At 37.1% G+C, this 13,924-nt stretch overlaps 1 protein-coding gene across 2 annotated transcripts in view; it reads left to right on the plus strand.

Annotated features, from left to right (window-relative positions):
- The window catches only part of EXOC5 (exocyst complex component 5), a 56,833-nt gene that overhangs the window by 27,885 nt on the left and 15,024 nt on the right, over nt 1-13,924 (plus strand). For both annotated transcript variants that reach the window (XM_051822216.3, XM_051822217.3), the window contains 4 exons: nt 1,636-1,718; nt 2,911-3,120; nt 6,860-7,007; nt 12,142-12,250. In XM_051822216.3, the coding sequence (XP_051678176.1) occupies nt 1,636-1,718; nt 2,911-3,120; nt 6,860-7,007; nt 12,142-12,250 (550 nt within the window). The remainder of the gene's footprint in view (nt 1-1,635; nt 1,719-2,910; nt 3,121-6,859; nt 7,008-12,141; nt 12,251-13,924) is intronic.

Raw genomic sequence — 13,924 nt, forward strand, 5'->3', positions numbered from 1 at the left:
CTAAACTATGTTTACCGCTGGATTAAGCAACATTCAGTATATTTTTTGTTGTTGTTGTTGTTAATGCAGTTTAGGACGTTCAGTAGCCTTACAAGTTGTGATTCTTTAGAAATGGGATTTTAGTGTACAGCATTTCTCACATTGACCAAGAAACCTTATTTTATAGTCATGCCTGGTAATATCTAAAGGGACACTGGCACTGCGTGGACCACAGTTTGGGAAATGTGCTGTAAGACATTGATGCTGGTGGTGTGGTTTCAGTTGTTTGATTGAATTTGTTTGTCTGTTTTAAATACCTCATGAGGCAGAATAAGCCAGTTTCAAAAGAAAGGGTATTTCTAAACTCATAATACTTACTCCGAAGACTGAATGGGATTTTCTGCAAGCAAATAGGAGAAACAGAAAATAAAATTTTGGTTTTTTTAAAGTCTTATTTATTTATTTGAAAGTCAGAGATCTTCCATCTGATGATTCACTCCCCAGTTGGCTGCAAATGGCTGCAGCTGGGCCAGGATGATGCTAGGAGCAAGGAGTTTCCTCTGGGTCTCCCCTGTTGGTGCAGGAGCCCAAGAACTTGGGCCATCCTCCTCTGTTCTCCCAGGCACATTATCAGGGAGCTGGATTGGAAATGGAGTAGCTGGGAATGGAACCGGTACCCATAGGGGATGCTGGCACTGCAGATGGGGCTTAATTTGCTGTGCCACAGTTCCAGCTCCTTTTCCCTTTTTTAATTTTTGTGATTGGTCTGTTTCTCTGAATTGCCTTTGAAGATTTATGTATTTATTTATTTATTTATTTGGCAGAGTGACAGAGGGAGGTAGAGAGGAAGAGGGAGGAAAGGAAGGAGGAAGGAAGAACACAGAGAGGGAGAGAAAGGGAGGGATGGAGCAAGGAAAGAAGAAAACAGAGATTTTCCATCTGGATGTTCACTTTCCAAATGGTCATAATAGCCAGGAGCCAGAAACTCCATCTGGGTCTCCTACAGGGATGGCAGGGACACAAGCACTTGGGCCGTCCTCCATCTCCTTCCCAGGCTTGTTAGCAGGGAGCTGGATCAGAAGCCTAACAGCTGGCACTCGAACTGCAGCTCCAGTTTGGGATGCTGGCGTTGCAAGCTGAGTCACAATGCCAGCCCTTGGTGTTGCTTTCCTGATTGGATTTTAAGTCAGTGTAATTCAAACTATGGAAGAATTTTAGAGACAAAAAAAAATCTTGGGGCTGGTGCTGTGGTGTAGCGGGTAAAAGCTGCCTCCTGCAGTGCTGGCATTCCATATGGGCGACAATTTGAGACTCGGCTGCTCCACTTCCGATCCAGCTCCCTGCTATGGCCTGGGAAAGCAGTGGAAGATGGCCCAAATCCTTGGGCCCCTGCACCCATGTGAGAGACGCCGAGGAAGCTCCTGGCTCCTGGTTTCAGATCGGTGCAGCTCTACCCGTTGCAGCCAATTGGGGAGCGAACCATCGATGGAAGACCTCCCTCCCTCTCTCTCTTTCTCTCTCTCTCTGCCTCTCTTTCTTTCTCTGTGTAACTCTTTGAAATAATAAAATAAATAAATCTTTAAAAGAAAAATCTTGGGAAGTTAAAGAATTTAATATTTACTTAATTAATAGAATGTTGACTTTTTTTTTCTTTAGGGTTTTGTGAAAGACCAGTTAGAAGAATGTAGGAAATCTGATGCAGAGCAGTATCTCAAAAACCTCTATGATCTATATACAAGGTATATTTTTAATTGTTAGAAAATAATAATCCATCTCAGATTTTTTAAATAGAAAATGGGGAAATATTCAGGTACGTCAATAACATTTTGTCAGATAGCAGTATGCCTTTTAGCATTAAATGCATGGCCATATAGACTAGTAATATGCAAGAGCAGTGTTCTTAGTGCATTAACCTTAGGAATTGGATGCTATGCTTTATGTTAATGTACTTTAATGATGAAACGTAAGACCTTATTTAAACTTAAGACTCAACTTTTTTTTTTCTGAATTTAATTGTGGCTGTTTCACTATTCTGTATCATTTTCACCTATAAATTAGTGTAGTTACATTTATCTGAAGTTAAAACTTGCAGAAAATCCAAAAGGGAGTGATATTTGTAACAAATAACAATTTCAGCTTTAAGTGATGTGAGAATTTCTCTTGTACTTTTAAATATTTGTAATCTATTGTACTTTTTTTCAAATATCTGTATAGTCTATTGTACTTTATATATATCCCTGTTGAGCTGCTCTTTGCATCCTAAGTCATATTCTCCCAAAGTCTAAGAAGTTGTTGCTTAATTAAAAGCATATTGTAAAAATACATATTTCTTAGTATTGTTACTATACAGATGCTGTCTCAGAAGCTTCATTGGAACTTTTGTTCTTGACCTTTTCCAATTCTATTGCTTTTCTTCAGTGTCTTCATTTTGAGAGAAGGTTCTACAAAAGTTCCCCTAATGAAGAAGTCCCACTCAAACACAAGATTATTGTGTACCTATCTTCAACAATAGGAGATAGAAAATTAGAGGAAAGTTCACGAGGACAAAGAGGAAAGGGGTTGAACCGAGAGCAGATCTCCCAGGGCTCTGTTTCGGGTGCCCTGTGGCGAATGGCACTCGAGCATACTTGAGGCAATGGAGTCTTTTGCCACTGTTGTCATGTCTAGACTGCTTCTTTACCTCACAGTTTCTTCTAGAACATCCAGAGGTGCTTGGGATAGTTGTCAGTCATAATGTGATTTTTAATATTCCATTCTAATTTATATAAAATCCTGTAGAGCCACTCTTTGCATCTTAAGTACTCATCTTAAGGATTAAGAAATGGTAGTTTAATGTAATTCATTAAAGTCAAATTGTAAACGTATATTCCTCAGTACTGTTGCTATACCTAAATATACATTAATCTTTTTCTCCCCCTTTTCCATCAAAAGAACCACCAATCTTTCCAGCAAGTTGATGGAGTTTAATTTGGGTACTGATAAACAGACTTTCTTGTCCAAGCTTATCAAATCCATTTTCATTTCCTATTTGGAGAACTATATTGAAGTGGAGACTGGATATCTGAAAAGCAGAAGTGCTATGATCCTACAGCGTTATTATGATTCAAAAAATCATCAAAAGAGATCCATTGGCACAGGAGGGTGAGTGTTCTTGTTAAATATTATAGTTAAAACTGAAGAGATTAAGAACTTTTTTTTTCAATTTGGGCAAGCATAGAAAATATTGACTGTCATTAGAATTTTCTTTTTCTTTTTTTTAAGATTTATTTATTTATTTGAAAGTCAGAATTACACAGAGAGAGAAGGAGAGGCAGAGAGAGAGAGAGAGAGGTCTTCCATCCGCTGGTTCACTCCCCAGTTGGCTGCAACGACTGGAGCTACACTGATCCGAAGCTAGGAGCCAGGAGCTTCCTCCAGGTCTCCCACGCAGGTGCAAGAGCCCAAGGACTTGGGCCATCTTCTGCTGCTATCCCAGGCCATAGCAGAGAGCAGGATTGGAAGTGGAGCAGTCGGGACTAGAACTGCCACCCATATGGGATGCCAGCGCTTCAGGCCAGGGCATTAACCTGCTGCGCCCCAGTGCCAGCCCCAGAATTTTTAGTATAGAACTTTTAACCCAGTTTGTGGGGAGCAACCCGGACTGGACTGAGTTACTGGAATTAAGACTTATTCTATGCATCTGCTCTCCCACAATATGGCGCTGGGAGAGGAGAAAACAGCTTCTACGCAGCTGCCTCTTGCCAACCTGAGTGATGACCTCCAGGAGCTGATCCTGCTCCTGATTGGAGGAGAGCAGCGTACTCGGCGTGTGGGCAGCCGAGTTAGGATTGGCGGAGGAGGACTATAAAGGAGGAGAGAGACGGCATGCACCAGGAACATCTAAGGGGAACATCTGAAGGAACACCTGTGCAGCCCCCGAGAGAGCCAGCCGGCGGTGTGCCGCTCCCCTGCGGAAGTGAAAGTGGCCAGGGGGAACCGCCCTTCCACGGAGGTGGAAGGGACAGTAGCCAACCCGGGAAGAACCAGCAGCAAACCCGGGGAGGGCCAAGCAGACGAAAGAACAACGCAGGGTCCTGTGTCGTTCCTCCACGAAGACGGGGAGCGACATAATGGTGCCGTGACTCGGATATGAAGCCTAGGCAGGGTTTAGTGTCGTTCCTCCATGAAGAGGGGGAGCGACACAGTTGTTCATATCATGTTGACATTTCAACTCTTGACCACATATTGAAATAAATTAATATAACATGATTATAATGTTTAGCAGATGTTTGTTAGTTTTTTAAAAAATTAACTTTTAAAAATGTAAAGCAGAATAGCAGTAATATAAAGAGTTCTGTAGTTTTTTTTTCTGCCAGAGTAAATTATTTCAGGTTATTTTTGTGGAAGTTTATCATTTTTTTGTTTGTTACTTTTGTGAGTTTGAAAATATAGCAGATAGTTCACAATTTAGGTACTCGAATTGATGAATTTTTTTCAATGACTTGGGCATAAAAGTTAAATTAATACTTGAAAAGCAATGATTATTCACATACTGGAAGAAAGTGATTTGTAAGAATTGGCTTTCAGTTACCTAGACCCTAACCACTTGGCACCCAGTTGTTTCTAGAAGAAGGCGGAATGATTTCTGTGAATGCAGAGTCCACACCCGTGCAAACCCAAATCAGTGTCTCTTAAAAATATTTATTTAGTTATTTAGTTATTTGAAAGGCAGAGCTAGAGAGAGAGTGAGAGCGAGTGAGCAAGCGTCCATCTGCTGTTTCACATCTGATAAAGGATTAATATCCAGGGTATATAAGGAGCTCAAGAAAGTCAACAACAAAACAAGCAATCCAGTTAAGAATTGACCTAAAGATATAAACAGGCATTTTTCAAAGGATAAAATGTAGATGGCCAAACAGACACATGAAAAGATGCTCAGGGTCACAAGTCATCAGGACAATGCGAATAAAAGGTATGATGAGGTTTCACTTCACCCCACTTAGAATGACTGTCATCTAAAAATCAAAGGTTAACAGATACTGGCAAAGATACGGGTAAAAAAGTACCCTAATACTCTGTTGGTTGGAATGTATACTAGTATAACTGTTAGGGAAGACAGTGTGGAGATTCTTCAGAAACCTGAAAGTAGATTTAAGGTATGACCCAGCCATTCCACTCCTGGGAATTAACCCAAAGGAAATGAAATCAGCATATCTGTACCCCATGTTTATAGCAGTTCAACTCAGAATAGCTGAGATACAGCATCAACCCAGATATCTACCAACTGATGACTGGATAAAGAAAATGTGGTCTATAAACACGATGGACTACTACTCAGACATAAAAATGAATTAAATCCTGTCTTTTGCAACAAAATGGATGCAACTGGAAATGATTATGCTTAGGAAATAAGCCAATCCACAAAAGACAAGTATGTTTTCCCTGATTTGTGGTGACTAATATACAGAGTACAAAAAAAGTAATGTTTCTAAGCAAAATTGACATTTTGAGATTTGATTATTGTTTGTAGCCCTTGTCTATACATATCCTTTTTCTACTTACAACTTGTTGAATTCTGTGTTTAGTGGAGGATTAAGCTTGTGATTGTAAACAAAATGGAAATTATGTCATTTAAAAATTTGAAAAAAGGGAGGAATGGAGAGGGTAGGCTAAGATGTATCATGCTCTTTTTTTTTTTTTTAAGATTTATTTATTTTTTTGAAAATGAAAGTTACACACAGAAGGAGAAAGTCCAAGTTACACACAGAGAAGGAGAAGCAGAGAGAGGTGTTCCATCTGCTGGTTCACTCCCCAGTTGGCTGCAGCAGCCAGAGCTGTGCCCATCCGAAGCTAGTAGCTGCTTCTCGTGGGAGACCTGGAAGAAACTACAACGCAGGCCCCACAAATCCATCTCTTGTTTCCAAGTTTATTGTGTATTAAATAGTGATCAGAGAGAGGTTGTAATTAGAACTAAGAGATAACATCTGAAAGGCAATAGCAGGAAAAGGATGAGAAAAACTAAAGAGCAATCATAAGAATTTCTTAAAAATGAGTTCATAGTAGCTGGAAGCTACATATGTATTCTAGGAGCAAGAAAGATTTTAACCTTCTAAAGCAATAAGTGTTCAAGGCTACCCTCAGTCATTAAGAACAGCTAAATAATTGTTTGTAAGTACTGTTTAATACAGTAAAGAAATATGTAATATGTTTAGATGATTAAATATGTTTTCAGATATTAAAACTTTAAAGTTTTATTTTTAAACAGGATAGTTTAATTATCTGGAATATTAATTTATTGGAGTAACTTACTGCCTGAGAAAAACAAATAAAATTTTTTTTGACAGGCAGAGTTAGAGAGACAGAGAGAGAAAGGTCTTCCTTCCGTTGGTTCACCCCCAAAATGGTCACCATGGCCATCGTGCTGTGCCGATCTGAAGCCAGGAGCCAGGTGCTTCTCCTGGTCTCCCATGCACTTGGGTCATCCTCCACTGCTTTCCGGGGCCACAGCAGAGAGCTGGACTGGAAGAGCAGCAACCAGGACAGAACCGGCGCTCCAGCCAGGACTAGAACCCAGAGTGCAGGCGCCACAGGCAGAGGATTAGCCTAGTGAGCCGCGGCCCCGGCCCCAAATAAGTTTTTGATTGTTGAGTGAGAATTGTAAGACCCAAAGGCCCTTTAGAAGTTGTGACTCCAAATCCACTAATTTTTCAAGTGAATGTCTTCTGTTTAGAGATCAATTCTTCCCTCATGAAGTAGTTATTGAATTAGGACTTAGGTCTCTTGGCTGTTTATTCTTGTTTTGTTTCTGTTGTTCTTGTGTATTGAGTTTGATAGTACTTGAAGTAAAAAAATCTGTGTATGATAAAGTGTTCTTTTTTCATTTTTGTATCTGATGTTCTAGTATTCAGGATTTGAAAGAGAGAATTAGACAACGTACCAACTTACCACTGGGGCCAAGTATTGATACCCATGGGGAAACTTTCCTATCCCAAGAAGTGGTGGTTAATCTTTTACAAGAAACCAAACAAGCCTTTGAAAGATGTCATAGGGTAAGAATGATTGTAAATGTATTTTATTTGTATATACTTAGGTATTTTAAATTTTACCTTGTTTATACTAAAACAAAATTTACTGTCTGTTTAGGATCAGCTAATTTTTGATAACCAAAAGATAAGATTTTTGTTTTGGAAGATAGAATTATTTTTAAAATTAGGAATAAATTTTAACATAGTTTAGATTAAAGTTGAGTAGATCAGATTTTTATTCTGTAAAGTATTAAATGATGTGAAAGGGACAGTTAGAACTTTTTCATAGAAAATTGGAATATCAAGAAGAGAACATTTTAAGAAAATAGATAATAAAGGTAAAGAATGATAATTTGATTCCATTAAAATTTAGTATTTCTCCAACAAACACATAAGTAAACAAAATAAGCAGTTAAGTCATAGTAACTAACAATACCAGCATAAGATTATTTGAAATAAGAGGAACTGTGTTCTGGGCACTATTATAAGCCCCTTAAGTATATATGTAAACTCATTTAATGGTTGTAACAGCCCTGTAAGGTTATCATTCCATTTTGAAACATGTATACATAGACCCTAAGTAATGAAATTGAGAGTTGAGGCAGTATCAATCTTTTATTTTTGTAGCTATGTATAACCTATTATATTGAGGAATAATAGATCAATATAAATTACACATAGAAATGTAAGTCAACAGAAAACAAATCAAAGAATACACATAGGCAATTTACAATAAAGAAAATATAAATCATCAAATGATATTCGATTTCATTTTTAGGGAAATGAAACTTAAAATAAGAGAGATACCATCTCATTTCATTTGGTTGGCATAAATTAAGAAGTCTCACAGTACCAAATATTGGTAAGGAACTAGAGCAATGAAATTGTTCGGGTACTGTCAGCAGGCGTGAAAACTGATGCAGTTACTTTGAGGAATAACTTGGCAGTTCCCTAGAGAAGCTCTGTGCAGGTGCTGTGATCAGTTTTGAGTTGACTTTTGTAAGTCATACAGTTTATGGATCAAAGTTCTTTTTTTTTTTTTTTACAATTAGGTATCCACCTGGTTGTTTCACCATTGCTTATGCACAAAACTTCTTTTTCCTCCAAATTGGTTTTGAACCACAGTGGTAAATCAGTTGACCATTTCTATGTGGGTCTGTTTCTGGCTTTATTCTGTTGTTCTGTTTGTCTTTATGCTGGTACTGTGCTGTTTTAATTGCTTTATCATAAATCAATCAGATAGTGTAAGTTCTCTCATGTATAAATCACATTTTATTTGCATATTAAGTCTGACAGTGGCTTGTCAGTTTCTTAAAACAAAGTCTAGATTTTGATTGAGATTGCCTTGAATATACAGTTCTGTTTGGAGAAAACTGACATTTTTCTGCTGTTATAATATAGATCTTTCTAAAACTTACATAATTTATAGTTTCACTTAGTTAATATACAGAAATACTGTGCTTTTTTAATATATGTTGATACTGGACCCTTGGAAAAACAAACCAAAAATTCATATGGAATCACAAAAGACCCAGAATAACCAAAGCAGTCCTGAGCAAAAGAATCAAACTGGAAGCATCGCCTACCTGACTGCATACGACATACATAGCATACTACAAAGCTATAGGAATTAAAACAGCTTGGTACTGGCATAAAAACTGACACATAGATTAATGGAACAAGATAAAGAGCCCAGAAATTAATTCACAAAACATACTGCCAACTGATTTTTGACATTTGAGAGAGGATAATCTCAGAAATAAATGGTCCTGGAAAAACTAGATGTTATGTATAGAGAGAAATGAAATTAGATTCTGAAACCTACAACCTAAGCTTAATAGCTTTTCTTCTTTTTTTTTTAAGATTATTTATTTGAAAGAGTTACACAGAGAAGGAGAGGCAGAGAGAGAGAGTCTTCTATCCGCTGGTTCACTCCCCAGTTGGCCGCAACGGCTGGAGCTGAGCCAGTACGAAGCCAGGAGCCAGGAGCTTCCTCCGGTCTTTCTGCACGGGTGCAGGGGCCCAAGGACTTGGGCCATCTATTACTGCTTTTCCAGGCCATATCCCAGAGCTGGATCAGAAGTGGAGCAGCCAGGACTTGAACTGGTGCCCATATGGGATGCAGACACTGCAGGCTGTGGCTTTACCCACTATGCCACAGCGCTGACCCCTCAATAGCTTGTTTTGTAGGTTCCACTATCATAATTACATTATCACTTTTCTTATAAATTCCACAGACACTATCACATTGTCTGCCCATGAAGACAAGTGACATTCCTTTCCTATATATGTGCCTTTTATTTTGTTTTCACTTTATGATTCTGTCCAGACTCCACACAATGTTGAATAGAAGGGATGAGAGTGAATCCTGTCATTATTCCTGATCTTTGGAGCAAAGCATTCAGTGTTTCACCATAAAGCATGATGCTAACTTCAGACTTTTCATAAATGATTTTTTTCCCCAGAGTGAGACAATTCTTTATTTCATTTGCTGTTTTTTAAATAAGGGTTAGATATTAGATTTTTTGCAATGCTTTCTTTTTATTCTCATATTTTGGTGAATTATATCACTTCTTTCTCAAATGTTTGTTACACTGTTGGTCATCTATTTGCTGTTGTCCTGTTTATTGGATTAGGTTTACTAAACTTTTGTTGAGAGTTTTTTATTTCTGTGTTCATGAGGAATATTGGCATATATTTTCCTTTTTTTTTTTTTAAGATTTATTTATTTATCTGAAAGAGTTACACAGAGAGAGAACGAGAGGCAGAGAGAGAGAGAGGGAGAGAGAGAGGTCTTCCATCTACTGGTTCACTCCCCACTTGGCCGCAATGGCAGAAGCTATGCCACTCTGAAGCCAGGAGCCAGGAGCTTCTTCCAGGTCTTCCACGTGGGTGCAGGGGCCCAAGGATTTGGGCCATCTTCCACTGCTTTCCCAGGCCATAGCAGAGAGCTGGATTGGAAGTGGAGCAGCCAGGACTCGAACCAGTGCCCATATGGGATGCTGGCACTGCAGGCGGCGGCTTTACCCGTTACATCAGAGCGCCGTCCCCTATTTTCCTTTACTATCATTATCTAGTTTTGCTATTTTGGTAATACTTGCCTCACAGGATGTGTTGGGAAGTATTTACACACACACATATATACCTTTCAGTCTTCTGGTGTAAACTTTTTATTTTTAATTTTCTTTATTTTTTTGTGTGTGATTTTTTTTTGTTTAAATGTTTCATGGAACTCAACGATGAAATCATTTGGGGCTATGATTTTCTTTGCAAAGTTTTTAAACAAACATTCAGTTTACTTAATAGATATAGAGAGATTCAGATTACTCACTTCCTTTTAAGTTAGCTTTGGTAGTTAAAGATTTGAATATTTCATGAAACTTGTACTGGAATAAAGTTATTCATGATACTCTATTTTCTTTTTAATATCTTTAGAATATGTATAGCTGTCACCTCTTTTATTCCTGATATCTATAATTTTTTTCCTGATTAATCTGTAGAGTTTATTGAATTATTGATTTTTCCCAAGGAGCCAACTTTTTGTTTCATTGTTGTTTTCCTGTTTTGTTTTTCATTGCCTTTTACTTTTTATTCTCTTTTTCCTCCTCTTTCTTTGGTTTCTTTGCCCTTGTTTCTTATTTTTAAATATGGAAGCTGAGGTCACTGATTAAAGACCTTTCTTTTCCCTAAAATAGGAAATACAAGAAGTTAGTCTTAAGTTTCCTTGTAGCTACTGTTTTAGCTGCTTCTCCCAAATTTTGATTTGCTGTATTTTCCTTCCATTCACTTAAAAATATTTTTTAATTTCTCTTTTGATTTATTTTGGCCAACAGGTGATTTCAAAGTTTCTAAATATTTAGAGATTTGTTAATTCTGTTTTCAGTTTGATTCATGGTGGTCCAAGGACATGTTTTGTATGATGTGAATCTTTTTAAATTTATTGAGACATTTTTTAGCCCAGATTATAGTCCATCTTGGTAAATGATTTGTGTATACTTACTGTATATCCTGATATTTTGTTATTGGACAGAGTATTCTGTTAAGTGCCAGAACCAGAAAATTGTGTTGATCAAGTCTGTCCTTAACCAGTTGTCCATCTACCCCTTCTATTATGCATGGATGTTTAGTTGTAAACCAGAGGAGGGAACAGCAGTGAACAAAGTAAGGATTCAGAGTTAAACTAATAAGGGGTAGCAGATGGGGTTGTTAATAAGAAACCAGGAAGGAAATTGAAGGGTATCAAATCAATAATTATAATCAGTGAGGATTTAAAGTGGGTTATGGAGTTTTTCATCAACTCCCAGCTTTATATATCAGATGATAAGCATTATCCTGAGAGTATGCATGAATGTACAAATAGGTTTGACAAAGGCTGAAATCAGCTTATGCATAATATAGAAAGCAGTTTTAAGAAAGCCAGAGTAATTTTCTAATTTTTGAAGAATTTATTTTTTCAGTGTAACTACTAATCATTCTTTTACTAAATAGTTTATCAGTAACAACAACAACATTGTGAGCTTTACTGTATGCCAAATAACTGTGTTAAAAACATTTCACATTAATTTTCATATTTTATTCTTACCTCAAAGGCTAAAATATAAGTAGTCACTATTATTTCTGCCTTACAAATGAAGAAATTGGGGACTGGTAGAATTAAATAGCATTTTAAAGATTAACTTAACCAGGATATGATAAAGCTGAGATTTGAGCTTGTTGTATTTTCTAATGCTACTGTTACAGATTTCCCCAACTGCACTCCCCAGCAAGATAATCATTTGTGAGTTTTACTAGAAGAGCCCACATTTAGTCATTGACTTTCTAACCTCTTTGATTGTGACCCACAATAAGATACGTAGTTTATATGGTAGCCCAGTGTACACATGTTAAATGTATGTGTATATTTGACAGCTTACGTGTATGTTTTATGAAAGTGATCCACTAATGGATTGCAATCCATGTTTGAAAAATGTTGTTCTAAGTCATGAGAGTTACAGACAAGTGTGGAGCATTATAATTGTTTGGGAGGGGATGTTGGGGGCAGTGACTTTTTCTGATACCTGAAATACTATGTCTTATATAAAATTGATTGGAAAAGAACAGTTGGCTGTTTTAAAATGTAAACTTGAGGAATGATATTTTTTGTTTTTTGTTTTTAAAGCTCTCTGATCCCTCTGATTTACCAAGGAATGCCTTTAGAATTTTTACCATTCTTGTGGAATTTTTATGTATTGAGCATATTGATTATGCTTTGGAAACAGGACTCGCCGGTTAGTATATTTGAATTATGCTTTGTGTTAAATTTCTTTGATCCTACTTGGTAGAGTATATGCATAATCTTGTTTTACATAACTTACCTATATTTACCAAATTCAATTCAGTGCAATGAATTTCAAGCTTCTGTAATACAAGAGTTTATCAGATGTTAAAAGCTATTCAATGGCTTTGTTCTCTCATATTGCTTATATGTAGCAAAGTAGGATTAGAAGCTTCATAAGTCACTATAGTGTATGGCAGGATATATTACAAAGCTAAGTTATAAAATGTCAAGGAGCAGAAATAAAGAGAATAATTCTGATTGGGAAATTGCATAATAAGAGATTTAGAAAGGAAAATAGTCAAAGGGTTTGGAAAGGAATAGATTCATATTAAATTTTTTCTTTTATTTCTTTACTAATAACTTACTCGTTAGTAGTAGTGTATTAATGACCTCTTTCCTATGTTCTGATCACATGAATTCAGTTGCCCACTTAACCCCTCTGCCTGTTAAGTGAATACCTCAAATTTAACATATCCAAGGTGAAACTCACCTTTTCCTTAAGCCTGTTCCTTTCCCATTTTTTTCACGTCATTAAAAGACATTACTATTTACTGGTTGCTCAAGCCTCAAACCCAGGGGTTGTCTTAATTCTTTCTTTTAATCAATGCTGAGAATCAGTGTATCTACACATACTGTCAATATATCTAAAGCATAATTCAACTACTGTTCTATCCATTTCTGTGGATGCTGCCTAGTTTGAACCTCTTCTTTACTGTTCTTGTAACTGGTGTCCCCATGGCCATTGTTGCTTTTCCAAGTTTCTGACTTCTTGTAACAGCCAGTTTAATTATCATTTCCTTGTTGAAACCCTTCAGTGGCTTCCTGTTCTTAGAGGGAAAACATCATCAAACTCTTAGAAAAGCCTGGCTTTTGAACTGGCCTCCGATGTATTCATCCCCATCTCCTGTTATATTTTCCTTCACTGCTCCAATCATTCTGGCCTTTATCCTTTTTCTTTACTTAGGCTCTGCTTGGGTGTTTTCTCATGGCTGACTTTTCAATTTTCTGGTCTCAAGTAAGCTGTCACCTTTTCAGAGAGGCCCTTGCTGATACTCCTAGTTAAATTAATGCTCCTTTCTCATCCCAATTACTCATGATCTCATTGTACTTACCTCTGATATTTATATCTGCTAATGGCTGCCTTCACTGACCAGAATTCATAATCCTGTACCTATGGAGTTTACATTCTTAATGAAAAAGATGGTTAAATGATTAGGAAGTACAATGAAGACAAGTAAAACTGGGTAAGGGATAGACAATAGTAATGGGGAGGAAGGGTTGAAAATTCAAGGGCAGAGGCTTTTTTTTGAAAGGTTGGTGAGAGAAGGCCTCTCTGAAGAGAACATAGGAACCAGGGATCTGGGCAATGTGAAAGGGTGAACGGAATATTTGGAGAAAAAGTGAGGTAGAGACAGTATAGCATATTAAGTTTTTTTGGTTAGAAATCTTACCTGTTTTATTCACTATTGTACTCTAATATCTAGAAAGTCCAAAATTGATGCCCAGAAAATCTTATATTGACTGTATGCAATGACATTCCATAAGTTTCTAAAAGGAACAAAATTTAGCCATAATTCGGTCATTTTGGCTTAACTGTGGTTTATTATTACATAATTTTCACATT

This window comes from Oryctolagus cuniculus, chromosome 12 (genome assembly GCF_051225735.1).
Source record: "Oryctolagus cuniculus isolate XC-2025 breed Fujian yellow rabbit chromosome 12, ASM5122573v1, whole genome shotgun sequence".
In the NCBI taxonomy this organism is placed as follows: domain Eukaryota; kingdom Metazoa; phylum Chordata; class Mammalia; order Lagomorpha; family Leporidae; genus Oryctolagus; species Oryctolagus cuniculus.